This window comes from Humulus lupulus, chromosome 6, assembly GCF_963169125.1.
Source record: "Humulus lupulus chromosome 6, drHumLupu1.1, whole genome shotgun sequence".
NCBI classification, from domain to species: Eukaryota; Viridiplantae; Streptophyta; class Magnoliopsida; order Rosales; family Cannabaceae; genus Humulus; species Humulus lupulus.
The window spans coordinates 8,273,420-8,287,813 of NC_084798.1; the positions used below are offsets into that span (position 1 = coordinate 8,273,420).

General features: G+C 33.0%; 1 protein-coding gene and 1 pseudogene across 1 annotated transcript; both read right to left on the reverse strand.

Moving 5' to 3' along the window:
- Positions 1 to 7,821: 7,821 nt before the first annotated feature.
- LOC133781576 (uncharacterized) lies at positions 7,822 to 12,964 on the reverse strand. Its single transcript, XM_062220616.1, has 9 exons — positions 12,597 to 12,964; positions 12,355 to 12,459; positions 10,326 to 10,616; positions 10,139 to 10,248; positions 9,819 to 10,073; positions 8,927 to 9,264; positions 8,674 to 8,844; positions 8,231 to 8,399; positions 7,822 to 8,152 (listed from the first exon to the last, which is right to left on the reverse strand). The coding sequence occupies exons 4-9, from the start codon at positions 10,232 to 10,234 to the stop codon at positions 8,144 to 8,146; spliced, it is 1,038 nt and encodes a 345-aa protein (XP_062076600.1). The 5' UTR covers positions 10,235 to 10,248; positions 10,326 to 10,616; positions 12,355 to 12,459; positions 12,597 to 12,964; the 3' UTR covers positions 7,822 to 8,143.
- LOC133787813 (small nucleolar RNA snoR128) lies at positions 12,642 to 12,722 on the reverse strand (annotated as a pseudogene).
- Positions 12,965 to 14,394: the final 1,430 nt, after the last annotated feature.

The following is a 14,394-nucleotide window of genomic DNA, read 5'->3' on the forward strand; positions in this document are numbered from 1 at the left end:
GGGAGAATTGTAGAGTCCAAGAACTTTACTTAGCTAATTGTTTAGTAGTATTATAGTATGTTTAGTGTTATCATTGTTACTTTGGATTTTTGGTTCAGACTGGGAGTTATTTGGACACTCATAGTAGTACTTATAGATTTTCTAAGTTTAACCTATAGTTTAAGAATATTAAGTATAACCTAAGGTTTGATTAATGTGACTGATATTAAGGATTATATTATTATATTATAAGGTTTAGACATCAACCAATAGGATTTTAAGCACATGTTATGAATGGTAATTAAGGATTAAGTATTTTTGAGGATTAAATTAAATAAGAGTAAAATTTGAATGTTATAGGGTCAGTCAGCAGCCTTGAGTACGTTGAGGGCTTAGTCAAGGCTGTTTAATCCATTCAAACTTAGCTAAAAATGTGTAAATTCGTGTTTAAATATTCTGCGTATGCCGATATATCGCAGCTATAGGGGGCGATATGTCGCAGCACGTAGATACGGAAAACACGAATCGATGCACGGTCGCCTCGGGAACAAAGGTCCAAGCGATATATCGCCTATAGGGGGCGATATATCGCCTCCACCAGCATGAATTCAAATACTTTTGAATTCTTTTCCCTTCAGCCATTCAAACTCCTTCAACAGTCCAGCATCTTTTGAACGAGTCTTCAGCCTCTGCTGAACGATTATTCAAATGATTTTCACCTAAAAAGACATTATTTTTATTCAAGTAAAACCAAGATATTTTCATTCCCAAACTCTATAAATAGGACCTAGTACCCAGCCATTATTCACCATTTGCTCTAAGTTCAGAGGCTGCTAGTGTTAAGTGAGTGTGAGAGTGTAAACACTTGGTTTGGGGAAAAACTATAAGCTTAAACATCATAAGCTTATCAAACACTTTGGGAAGTGAGTTCTATAGTATTTCGGTGAAGGTTAGATTGATCTTGCAATCTTTGAGGTAAACCCAAAACTCTAGTTCTTTTCTGTATTTTTATGTTAATTCCTTTCTCAAAACCTTCTACTCAGTCCCCTAACCTTATTCTTATTTTGGTTAGGGAATCCAAGCTTTTAAGCATATAAGTCGGTAAGTGTGTTTTCTATGGTTTAGTCTTTCCATCTCTTTCATTTCATCTCCTTTCTTTAGACTTACTCTTTCTTATGGTTTTAGGAGTGTTCCAACAATCCCAACTCAGTCCATAATCTCGGTAACTTTGGTAAGGAAATAGGCTAGAATCAACATGTTATGTGATTATGTTATCTATATGTTTTATGTTATTAAAAGTGTTATGATATATGTGTATGTTTGTAGGCTTGGGCATATGACCCATATGACTAACAAGACCCCAAATGGGTTATGGGCATATGACCTACTTAGCTAGTAGGACCCCATTAACCCCATGGGCATATGCTTGTTTAGCCTATGGGACCCCAAGTAATAATGGCCATTATAATAAGTGTATGTTATATGTATTATGTTAAGTCCTTATGTTTTCTTATGAAATTATGTATGTGACTTTGTTTTAGATTTTCCTTACTGGGCATTAGGCTCACTCCTTTCTGTTTATGTGCAGGAAAATAAGTTTAGAGGTGGAAAGATTCGTGACGCTTGGAGAATGTGTATCGATGATGAATGGAGTCAAGGGGCCGAGCGTTATTCGATTCGAGGATATAGTCTCCTTTTATGTTTTTATGGTTTTTATGTGTATTTTCCGCATTATGATGTAATGTCTTTTATTTTAAACCATGTTTTGTTTTAAAAACAATGGGATCCCATAATCCTTCTTAGTATTCTGTTTGTTTGTAAATAACTCTCATTTTTGCAAGTTACTCAATAAATTATGGTATTTTCGTAAAAATGTAAGTTTTATGTATAGTTTCGTTAATGGTCCAAATAGTCTAGATTAGTGGGTCATTACAGAAGGGCTGGGTTCTAAGTCCTATTTATAGAGTTCTAGGAATAAAAATCTTTTTTTTTTGGCTTTGACTAAAAATAACGAATTTAATTGAAAATATTTGAATATTCTTCAGTCAAAGGCTTAGGACTCGTTCAAAGGTAGGTCTCAGGAGTCAAAGCTTGTTTTAAAAATTAAAAAAATAGAATCCTAACTTCTAACTTCCTAAATCTTGTAACTCGAAACTCACCTGTAGTAAAATCAACATAACTGGAGCTGTAGGACTCCAATTTAGACCATCTTTATACCGTTAGAAAGAAAATTCAATTATCTACAACTTATTGAGAAATACTATGTTTCAAAATTCATAATATAACTGGGTCAAAAATAGGTCGGAAGTTACAGTACCCTAAAGTTACGGGAAAATCTATTTAATTATCTAAATAACAACCTAATCCACAAATTTCTTAACTAACCATAAAATAACAAACTCTAATTCCCTAATAATCATGCTTATGATAAGTGTCATATTATTATTGGCTCTATCTAAACCTTAGGTTATAATAAATAATACACCTAGGACCAGCAATATTAATCAGACCTTATGTTATAATTAATATTCTTAAACTATAGGTTAAACTTATAAAATTCATAACTATTGCTATGAGTTTCCAACTAAGTCCCAGTTTGAACCAAAATCCACAGAATCTAAAATACTACAACTACTACTATCTAGCTAACTAAGTAAAATTCCGGGACGCTACACCAAAGAACCACTAGGGCTAGTATGTTCAAATGTCTGGGGACATATGAATGTTCAAGTGAGGGTGGTTATGAGTATTTCGTCAGCTTCATTGATGATTTCTCTAGAGACTCATGTAAGTACCTAAAGCATATGAATTCTGCGAATTTGTTAAGAAGTTCAAAGAATTCATTGATATGGCTTTAAAACCATATTATGTGAAATGTTAAAGATCTTGCAATCTGATTGGGGTGGAGGATATTTGGATAATCGTAACCAAGATCATTTAATTGAACTTGGAGAATTGTATAAAGAAACTGCCCCAAGGACTTCGCAACAAAAGGATGTTGCTGAACAGCATGAATCACGCATTTATGAACATGTGTGTTCTAAGATAAGCTATTCAACTCTACTTCTTACCCATATCTTTTCTGGAGACAAACTACCTAGACCGCATGTGACATTTTTTAAATGTTGTGTGCTGACCCTCGTTTTGGCCAACTGACACGGAGTCAAATGCTTGATATGACCGAAAGTGTTTAATAAGATCTAATGGAAAGAAAAATAGACAACACAACAATTTATAGTGGTTCGGCCCCAAGAATTGGTAATGACCTACGTCCACTTAGGCTATTATTGATCTTGATTCTCAAATGAGTGATCAAAGAACTAGGGTTCTTGAGTTTCACAAGCCTTCGAGGGATGAGTAATATGATAACTCTACAAAATAGAGTTATTTTACCACATTTTATAAGTCAATTGTTGCTTAGTTCTTGAGTTTTAAATTAATTTATCAATTTTTTAAGTAATTTTGAATTTATTAGTTTTATTTTGATTTTATGTATTTTTATTTATTTTTTGTATTTATTTTGTTTAATTATGTTGTTACTAATTTATGTGTGTTTAATTTCTTTATGTAGGTGTATTTGTTGGGGCAAATGAAATGTTGATAAAATGTTGGTATAAAGAAATGAAGAAAGCAAGCCCAAAATGAAAGGCCCAATCCAATTCTTGACAATGCCATGTCATCAATCCATGTGCTTCTTTCTCCACCATTGGATTTGTAACTATAGGAAAAGATGACAATTTTGAGCATGAATCCATGTGCTTTTTTTTAGACTAATAGGAGTGTTATCCTTTACCAAAGAATTTATCTATAAATAGGAGTCTCATTTCACCATTTCAAGGACACCTTCTCTTACACCACTTCTTCCATCTCTCTATTCTCTCCATCTTTTTCTTTTCTTAGATTAGTTTTTATGTATTTTTAGAGGAATAATTTGGAGGTTCCTCCTCCAAATTTTCCTATTTATGTTGTAATTTTTATTTTTGTTTTTGATAGTTATGGGTTTCTAATCCACTTAAAATTATTAAGGTGGAGGATGAACCAAGATATAACTATATAGTGTTTATTTTATGTTGACCTCCCAAAATGAGCAATAAAGTTTATGATTTTTCTTCTTCTAAATATTTCTTTCATCTATAATATCATGTATTTTAGATTGTTAGAACATATTTTACTTGGTTCTTAATTGTGCAAAAACATAGTATTCTTTGATTAAGATGTGTCATTAAATTGTTCACATCCAATGCTTAGAACAAAAATACTATATTTTGCTTTAGAAATAACATTATTTGATTTTTTTGTAGTTTCATTAAATTGATTCACAACTAATGCTTTAAAGTTATACTATTGAAGTGAAGGAAAATCTATATTTTTTGAATTAAAGAGAGCTTAAAGGAAGAATAATGTTTTGGAAAAGGTAATTAGATTAATTTCAATTATCACTAAAAATTGGGAAGTCAACATATTAATAAATATTATTATTTATATTTTGTGGATTCTAAAATCTTAATAATTTTATAAATAACTATTAAAAACAAATCTTTTTAGTTTATTTATTTTAATTTTTTTTAGTATTTTCTTTCTTTATTTTAAAACAAAACACATCAATCTTTGGAACTAGGTTAGAAATTTATTTCACTTTGGTAAAAATAGTTTTCTCTTTTGATTTAAGTCAACTCCTTTGGGTTCGACCTCGTGCTTACACGAACACTATTCTATAAATACGATTCGTGCGCTTGCGAGTATAAATATTTAAAACATACCCGTTTTGGGTCCATCATAATACAACCGAAAGATAATAGTCAAAATTCTCTTCTAAAGCATAAACAAAAATTAGCCAAAAGTCCCTCCCTTGAGCTATTTCTCTCTATTTATAGGCTCAAGGTGGGTTACATGAATCAATCAATGATATTTTTACCTAATTAATCGAATAATCAGGTATACAGGGAAATAATCTCGGATATGATTACAACTGCACAAGATTACTCAAAAATATACAGAGTATACGAGCAGTCTGGTCATATATAAAACTCAAATGCTATGTCAGGGGAACATCCCTGATCGATGGTCGAACAGAACCTCTACCAGGTGTTAGCCACGTGTTGAAAATATTTGCCTCGTCATCCACACCTGCATTCTGGAGACATACTACCTAGACCGCATGTGACATTTTTTAAATGTTGTGCCATCTCAAAAGATGTCTCCAAGACACCACTAGAATTTTGAAATGGAAGTGAACCTGGTTTACTGTAATGACCCACTAATCTAGACTAATTGGACCATTAACGAAACTATACATAAAACTTACATTTTTACGAAAATACCATAATTTATTGAGTAACTTGCAAAATAAGAGTTATTTACAAATAAACAGAATACTAAGAAGGATTTTGGGATCCCATTGTCTTTAAAACAAAACATGATTTAAAGTAAAAGACATTACATAATAAGGCAGAAAATACATGTAAAACCATAAAAATATATAAAATGAGACTACATCCTCGAATCGAATAACGCTCGGCCCCTTGACTCCATTCACCATCGATACACATCCTCCAAGCGTCACGAATCTTACCGCCTCTAAAGCTTATTTCCTGCACATAAACAGAAAGGAATGAGCCTAATGCTGAGCAAGGAAAAATCTAACACATAGTCATATACATAATTTCATAAGAAAACATAAAGACTTAACATAACACATATAACATACACTTATTATAATGGCCATTATTACTTGGGGTCCCATAGACTAAACAAGCATATGCCCATGGGATTAGTGGGGTCCTACTAGCTAAGTAGGTCATATGCCCATAACCCATTTGGGGTCTTGTTAGTCATATGGGTCATATGCCCAAGCCTACAAACATACATACATATCATAACACATTTAATAACATAAAACATATAGATAACATAAGCACATAACATATTGATTCTAGCCTATTTTCCTTACCAAAGTTACCGGGATATAACGGACTGAGTTGGGACTTTTTGGAACACTCCTAAAACCATAAGAAAGAGTGAGTCTAAAGAAAGGAGATGAAATGAAAGAGATGGAAAGACTAAACCATAAAAAAAAACATACTTACTGACTTATATGCTTAAGAACTTGGATTCCCTAACCAAAATAAGAATGAGGTTAGGGGACTGAGTAGAAGGTTTTGAGAAAGGAAATAACATGAAATAAATGAAATAGAGTTTCGGGTTTACCTCAAAGATTTGCAAGATCAATCTAACCTCCACCGAAATACTATAGAACTCACTTCCCAAAGTGTTTGATAAGCTTATGATGTTTAAGCTTATAGTTTTTCCCAAACCAAGTGTTTACACTCTCACAATTACTTAACACTAGCAGCTTCTGAACTTAGAGCAAATGGTGAATAATGGCTGGGTACTAGGTCCTATTTATAGAGTTTGGGAATGAAAGTATCTTGATTTTACTTGAATAAAAATAATGGCTTTTTAGGTGAAAATCATTTGAATAATCGTTCAGAAGAGGCTGAAGACTCGTTCAAAAGATGCTGGACTGTTGAAGGAGTTTGAATGGCTGAAAGGAAAAGAATTCAAAAGTATTTGAAAACATGTTGGTGGAGGCGATATATCGCCCCCTATAGGCGATATATCGCCTGGACCATTGTTCCAGAGGCGACCGTGCATCGATTCGTGTTTTCCGTATCTACGTGCTGCGATATATCGCCCCCTATAGCTGCGATATATCGGCACACGCTGAATATTTAAACACGAAATTACACATTTTTAGCTAAGTTTGAATGGAGTAAACAGCCTTGACTAAGCCTTTAACGTATTCAAAGCTGCTGACTGACCCTATATCATTCAAACTTTACCCTTATTTAATTTAATCCTCAAAAATACTTAATCCTTAATTACCATTCATAACATGTGCTTAAAATCCTATTGGTTGATATCTAAACCTTATAATATAACAAATACTATCCTTAATATCAATCACATTAATCAAACCTTAGGTTATACTTAATATTCTTAAACTATAGATTAAACTTAGAAAATCTATAAGTACTACTATGAGTGTCCAAATAATTCCCGGTCTGAACCAAAAATCCATAGTAACAAAGATAACACTAAACATACTATAATACTACTAAACAATTAGCTAAGTAAAGTTCTTGGACTCTACATTTACGTCATTATGGAATTTGGCGGTGTCATGTTTATGTCTTGAGGAAAAAAGGTAGAAAGCTAGAACAACAAAATGAGGGTTTTCTTGTTTGATGGATATTCTAAAGGTACTCAGGGTGGTCTATTTTATAGTCCAGTAGACAAGAAAGTTTTTGGCTCTACAAATGCTACTTTTCTGGACAACGACTACATAATGAATTTCAAGTCTCATAGCAAAATAGTATTAGATGGAAAAACTATAAACTATTATTCCATCCTCACTAATGAAAGTCGATGAAAACATGGTAGATTTAGAAACCACTAATCCATGTCAGAAAGTTACGATGCCTCGTCATAATGCACTACTACAAAATTGACATGGGACGATGGTTTTAAACCGTCGTATGGACTCTCATACGTCGGTTCTAATACCGTCATCCCATGCAATGTCATGCCATGTAAAAGCATAAAACGACAGTTGAAATAAAAGTGTCATCTCATGTCGTACATGAGATGATGGGTCCTATACAAACGTTGTCTCTTGTGGTACATGAGACGACAATTTCTGTGCAAGCGTCGTCTACTATAATAAATGAGACAACAGTTCCTACTAAAGCGTCATCTTCCTGCAGCACATGAGATGACAATTTATGTGCAAGCATCGTCCCCTGCAATACATAAGACGACAAGTTCGTGGAGACCGACGTCCCATGTAGAATATGAGAATTTTTTCATTTCTCTATTTTCAACCACTATATTCATTCATAATTTCCTGTGTAATTACAACATAGTTCAAACATAATCAATAGGCAGACAAAATCAATAGAACTCAGTATGTTCCAAATCTAAAAATTACAATATCAAAATATACACGTGGAATAACTATGTAAGTACTAACTAAATACTATAATTAGTATATTTTTTAATTCTGATTTCAAAAGTTACTCTAGCTATAACTCATCCGCTCAAGAAGCTTGGCTGCCCATTCATTTCGAGTTTCATTAATTTCGCCAAGTGTATATGTATTCTTTCAACCACACTACAAAACACAAAATAAAAACTAAGTCAGAAATTAAATCCAATAGAATTGTAGTTCAATACTAATAAATACACTTACATTACTAGTTAGCCATCGCATTGGTGTCTCATTCAAGCAATAGTCCTTCATCATCCTTATGATATAAAAGCCGCATTCTACTGACGATGTTTGACGAGGGCAATTGACTATTTTCCACTTGTAATTTTTTTCATTCCTTCCTGTCTTTCGCTTAATGTGTGAAGAGACACTATATATACATCAATATGAAGAGCATATTAATTTTTTATTTTCATATCAAATAACCATATTATATTCTAAAATGAGTTTCAAATGTATTACTTGTTCATAAGGTTCTTCAAATCATTTGGAGAAGATTTTCTAAGTGGATCAAGATAGTAACATATATGGTCATCTGGATCAATGATCACTAACATCCAGTGACGTATGCATTTAAACAAAGTTATTAAAATAAACATCATAAGGTATAAGTAAAATTAATATTAAATGAAAAATTTACTTACAAGAAATGGTATGGCATTAACCAAGTTTGACCCATTACTGAGTTATTGATACGTTCTGAGATAATTTCAGCCCGATTATCCATATTTGTCCCAATTCTCGATGACCACGATGGCTCAATGAAACCAAAAAAGTGTGATATCTCTCTATCGCACAACTCGGAATGTATTATACTACATACATGAAAGTTAATGATATTATAGTTATACTTAAAAAGAAACTAAAATATATAATGTTTATTAATTTAAAATTTACCTGATATAGAATGAAATGCAAGACGAGCCGATTTCTTCCATAAGTCCAAAGTGTACTATATCCTCATGTGAGATATATAAGGTATATTGTTCGCCCATAATATTGGTCTCCATAAGAATGCCAATCATGAATCCTGGTTCTACGTACTTAACTGAACCTAGAAGTATCTTAAAAAACATGGGAAGTCCAGTGGGAACCTTGAAGATAATCGGCGACTTACTGGCCATACTTGATCCTGCCTCTTCTTGAGTAGTGGGAAGATGTTGTGGAGGATGTTTTAGGTCTTGTGTTGGCAGACAAGCTGCTGAAATCCTCTTTCTCTTTAGTCTCTTGGGTTCCTTCACAATTAACATAGAAAGGTTAGATAAAAAAATCACAAAATACATTCAATTTGTTATCAATGCAAATGCTCGTCCAAAATTGATCTCTTCCTTTCACATATACATGTATAAATATATATATATATATAATATTCTTCATGGAGGGCTATAATTCTTTTAGTTGTAGTAGGTGAGAACAAATGTATTAAAAAATGTAAGAATTTAGGAGTGTGAACATATATGGTTGTACATGGGAGGCATAATGAGAAAGACATTTTGAAAATATCGCAAAAGAGAAGTTTCTAATACACTATTTTATTATCTGTTTGTAGTAGCACTTGCAATTTATAGGTTGTATTCCAACCGAAACCAATAATGTAAATATATAATTTAAGAGACTAATTAAGTATGCTATGTCAATTCCTTTGGCACATGGCTCCTCACCAGTACCACACCATATATTTCTTTGTCAAAATCCCCATCTATTACACAATTTACTCCCTCTCTCTCCATGAAATTAAACATTTATGGATCTTTCAAGATGAAAATTTTTACAGCACACTAAAAGTTACCTGTTCATGATCATAAGTAATGATCAGATGCGATGGCCAAGCAACATAACTGTTGACCGCATGAACCACAAGAGTCATCTCATCCCCAACTGAGACAGGTAGTTTTGCACTCCCATATAGACATCTATCAACAACCACATGATAGTTACCAGGTGCTAAACTTTTCCCATGTACATTGCCTTTGGTAGCCACCGCCCGTCCAAGAGCCACAACATCACCACCTTGCCCAATGTATAATTTGCACTTAACATCTTTCTGCAATGATGTTATAGTTAGTATAAGTTAAATAATCATTTCTTAAAAAATATAAGAGAATTTACCTTTAGTGGCTCAGGATGAATAGAAGGTGAAGGTGTAGGTGTCTCATACAAAGTACTAGTGTCAATAGGTGCCTCAACTCCTGGAGTAGTGTCCATCAGTACCTCAACTTCTGGATATCCTCAAATATTAAAGAATATCCTCACAACTCATTCCCCAAGATCAAGATGTGTGAGAAAGAGAGCTTACATTTTTGGTTTCATCCTGAATGTAGATGGGTCGGTCATGGCTCCAATTTGTCATAGATTCTTGAACATACTTGTACATGTCTCTGGTGATTTGAGCCTTGAGCTGTGGAGATTTAAAGAAGCCACCCACTAGTCCATGGATTCTCCTTTGCAAGCTTCCATTGATAAGCAAAATAGAAGACTTTCCCATCAACTCAGTCAGAGATTTTGGGTAAGAAGGCACAAAAACCTTTGCATCAAGTACCAACAGAAAGAAATTGTTAAGAAACCCAATAGTTTTTATAATTTGACCCTGAATAATGAGAGAAAGAAGTTCAAGTTAAACCAAAGAGCTGCAAGTACCAACAGAAATTATGAACTAATAGCATCCTGGAAATCATTGAAACATGATGAAGACAACTGAAACAACACAATATAACAAACCTCAACAACTCCTGCATTCTGAGGTTTATACACAATAAATTGTTGAAATTTGAGATCATTATCCACAACTTCCCCCCTAAGTATTATTCTGAAACTTGCTGGTAGAAATAGTTAAGAAATGCAAAGAACACAGACCATGCTTTATGTCTTCCCTTTCTTTTATTATGCAAAAAACACAGACCAGCTGAAAAAAACAATTTGAAAACAATACTTTTGTGTAAAGTTTCAAGAGAAACATGTACATAAACATGTATATGTAGGAGGGGATAGGTATCACTGAAATATTAAATGCAATCGTGGAGAGGATTCCCCCACCTCAAGATACTGCCGATAGGCCACAGAGGGCTTTAATATTTGATAGGTAGAAATTTTGTCCGTGCTGTTATTATTATTTTATGGAAGAAGACATGCCACCATCTTTAAAGTAAAGTTTTCAGTGTGCTCACCATTATGGGTGCAGTTTTATTGAAGCCACATAAAATCAAATTTTGACATAATCAAATACCAGAGAAAAAAGAAGATATTGATTAGAATTGGTAATTTAAAGGAATATGTATACTATAAATATATGGAAGATCATGAGACATTGGCATACACCCATTATTGTAAAATGCAGTAATGGAAAAGAACCAAATATTTTCTGTTACTAACTATTGAAACCTTATATGTACAGTAAGAATGAAAAGAGGCATGAATTACCTTATGCTAGACTCTTTTACAATATTAATTTTCTATTTCCCAGAAAAATGATATATATATATACACATTGTACTGTAGTAGTGTAATAGGACACAGTCCACTTTCAATATATATAAATAAAGTATATATACGATGATCATATCTATATCTATATAAGTAGGTACATTTACATACACACATTCACATGCACACACAAATATATCTAAAACTGTAGTATAGCCATTATTAAAGATATAAGATAAAAAGGGGAGGCAAATATACATATACATATATATAGCTAAAAACATATATATAGTGAGTATGGTTTACAAAGAAGAGACAATCAATATATAGTAGTGCTCTATATATCTTGAAAAATTACAAGAACGATCAGGCACATTTTGAACAATAACCAATAATAACAATGCGAATTCCAGTGTATAGTAGTGTGTGATGCTTTTCATATATACCCTAGTGATCTAAGAACTCGAGACTACTTACTAATCATTTTTGGGACCATCTGCTTTAATCAATATGACCCTTTTTAGCGTGTGCATTAATCCAGATAAGGTGCAAGCTGGTTGCTAGATACATATATATCTATATATATAGATAAGACATGAATTACACTAAGGTAAAAACAAAGGTAATAACCACTTGATGAATAATAAATATATATTACTAGAGATAGTTGACTCATATCCAGTTTTACTCATATCTAGTTTTACGGAGTTTTTAAGGAAATTCTGCTATAATGCATGAAAGAAAACCTACACACATCTACTGTATAGCCAAGACCAACAATCTCCAACAATTTGGGGAACTGATTCATTTCATTGAATTAAGCATATCATTAATATGCCAACTTAGGGAAAAACAATCTATTGACTTGATTGAAAAACAAAGATGCTAAGGAAAAGCCTACACACCACCGGGATAGAATCAATTGCTCCAACAACAGCTGATGCTAGCCACAGGGTAAGCAAGGCACCACCACCAAAAAGTAAGAAAGAGTAAGTGTCTTCGGATTCAAACTGCAAGTAGTGAAAAATTATCTGATAATGACAATTATTAAACTCAGTATGCTGACATGAAGTGCTGACATGTCAGTATGCATGTGTATATATCAACAAACAACAAGCATAACAATAGACATGAAACGGTGTTCTACCCTCATCTTATCTACTAAGAAACTGTGCTTCTGGAGAACCTTGTGTTGCTCAGGTAACCGCTCAGGATAACAACTCATAAAGCAAATAAGTTTAACTTTCATCACTTCCTGATCTCATCATAGCAAGTAGATAAAAACAAACATCATTTTTAAACACATGATACTTTATAGTTGTCGTGGAGCCCAATAAGGTGAGCTTTTGTAGTGGGATTGGAGAAAAATAAACACATGATAATCTTTGTTACTTATATCTCCTAAATTGTACATATATACGAGCCACTCATTTTAACTGATATAAAATATCACTTTATTGAGAATCATAAGTTTATTTAAAGATATTAAAGATACTTACCATTTGCATAAAGTCTACGAATAACAACAAATTAATACCATCTGTGCAAAACTTAGATAAATCAAGTATCAATTGGGGAATAAAACTGAAAATATTACACCTCTAATAAATTTGAATATTGTCAATTTAGTTTAAAGATATTATTGACATATATCTCAGTGAAGCATTTATTCAAACACTTCTAATGCGTTATTTAAAAGATTAGTAATATATACTTTAAAAAGGCAAGCAAGACCATCAAAAGCAGTAAAATTATGGAACAGAGCACATCCCACTATATATAACTAAAACTTACCTCATTCACACTCATAAAGCCATTTATATATATTTATAGCTAAAGAGCATAAATACACGGGTCTTACACTAACACTTACAATCATTATAATTTCAAAACTCATAAAATTGATCACTATGATATCCAACTGATTAACATATCTCATATATATGCATATAGCTAGCCGATGGTGGTGGTGGTGGTGGAAGAAGAAGGAGGCTTGTCTTCGATTCTAACGGAGGTGATGACATGATTGGGCTTAGTGGAGTAGTTGAGGGTACTTAGATTAGGAATGTGGAACAGAGAAGTGGGCAGTTCTTTAGGCAAGCATCGAAGCTTGAGTTAAAATCCGTACATACATAAGAAAATAGAATTACAGGTTATTGAGGAATTTAATCAAACAGTTTATATGCACACCAAATTTTGAAAAGAACAAAATATAATATCATCTTAAATGGATTTATATGTTCTCACACCTTGAAACTGTATTTACAAATTAGCTATAGTGTAAAAGTTATAATTTCTTGTTCGGTCTTTTTGTGAAGAGAAAAGATCATCACTATCATACTAATCAATTATAGCAATTAAACTAATTTTTTTCCATTTAAAATTTCAAAAAAGAAAAATAAATAGAAAAAAAGAAAAGAAAAGAGAGAAGAGTTTGTGTTGTGATAATTACCAAACACCTTAATTACATAAATTATACAACTAAAATGAATATTTTATAAACCCTTCTATTCTCAAAAATGAATCTTATTCACAAAATTGAATCACGATAATGGAACGTCCCATTCAAAGAAACACATATTCAATCAAATCTTTAGTATTTAAACCAAAAAAATCAGTGCAGAGAAAGAAAAAAAGAAAAAAAAGAAAATTCCCAAAGTCTTGTGGCTATCACTGTGAAGAAGATAGAGAAGCAGGAACACGGCACCGAGAAGAGCTTTACGCCGGAGATGGGTGGAGGGCAGCGATCGAATGGTCGGAGTGAGAGTTAGGCGCGAAGACGCCGGAGCTTTAGGTCGGAGATGGGCTGGACCACAAGTAGTTAGGGCTTGCCTGTATCCAAGGAAGGAGCCGTCGTCGCCGCCGTCACCTGGGTTGTCGCCGTTCTCCCTAGTTGTCATAGATTGCTGGATTGCAGTTGTCGCCGGTAGCTGTTATAGCATAGG

What these genes read in the sequence shown, in the direction of transcription:
- LOC133781576 (XM_062220616.1), bottom strand. Translation starts at nt 10,234, where the DNA reads ATGGACACTACTCCAGGAGTTGAGGCACCTATTGACACTAGTACTTTG. An exon ending in TTACTTATGATCATGAACAG is followed by an intron (nt 9,265 to 9,818) that starts GTAACTTTTAGT and finishes TTAATTGTGAAG; the next exon opens with GAACCCAAGAGACTAAAGAG. An exon ending in TGCATTTCATTCTATATCAG is followed by an intron (nt 8,845 to 8,926) that starts GTAAATTTTAAA and finishes TCATGTATGTAG; the next exon opens with TATAATACATTCCGAGTTGT.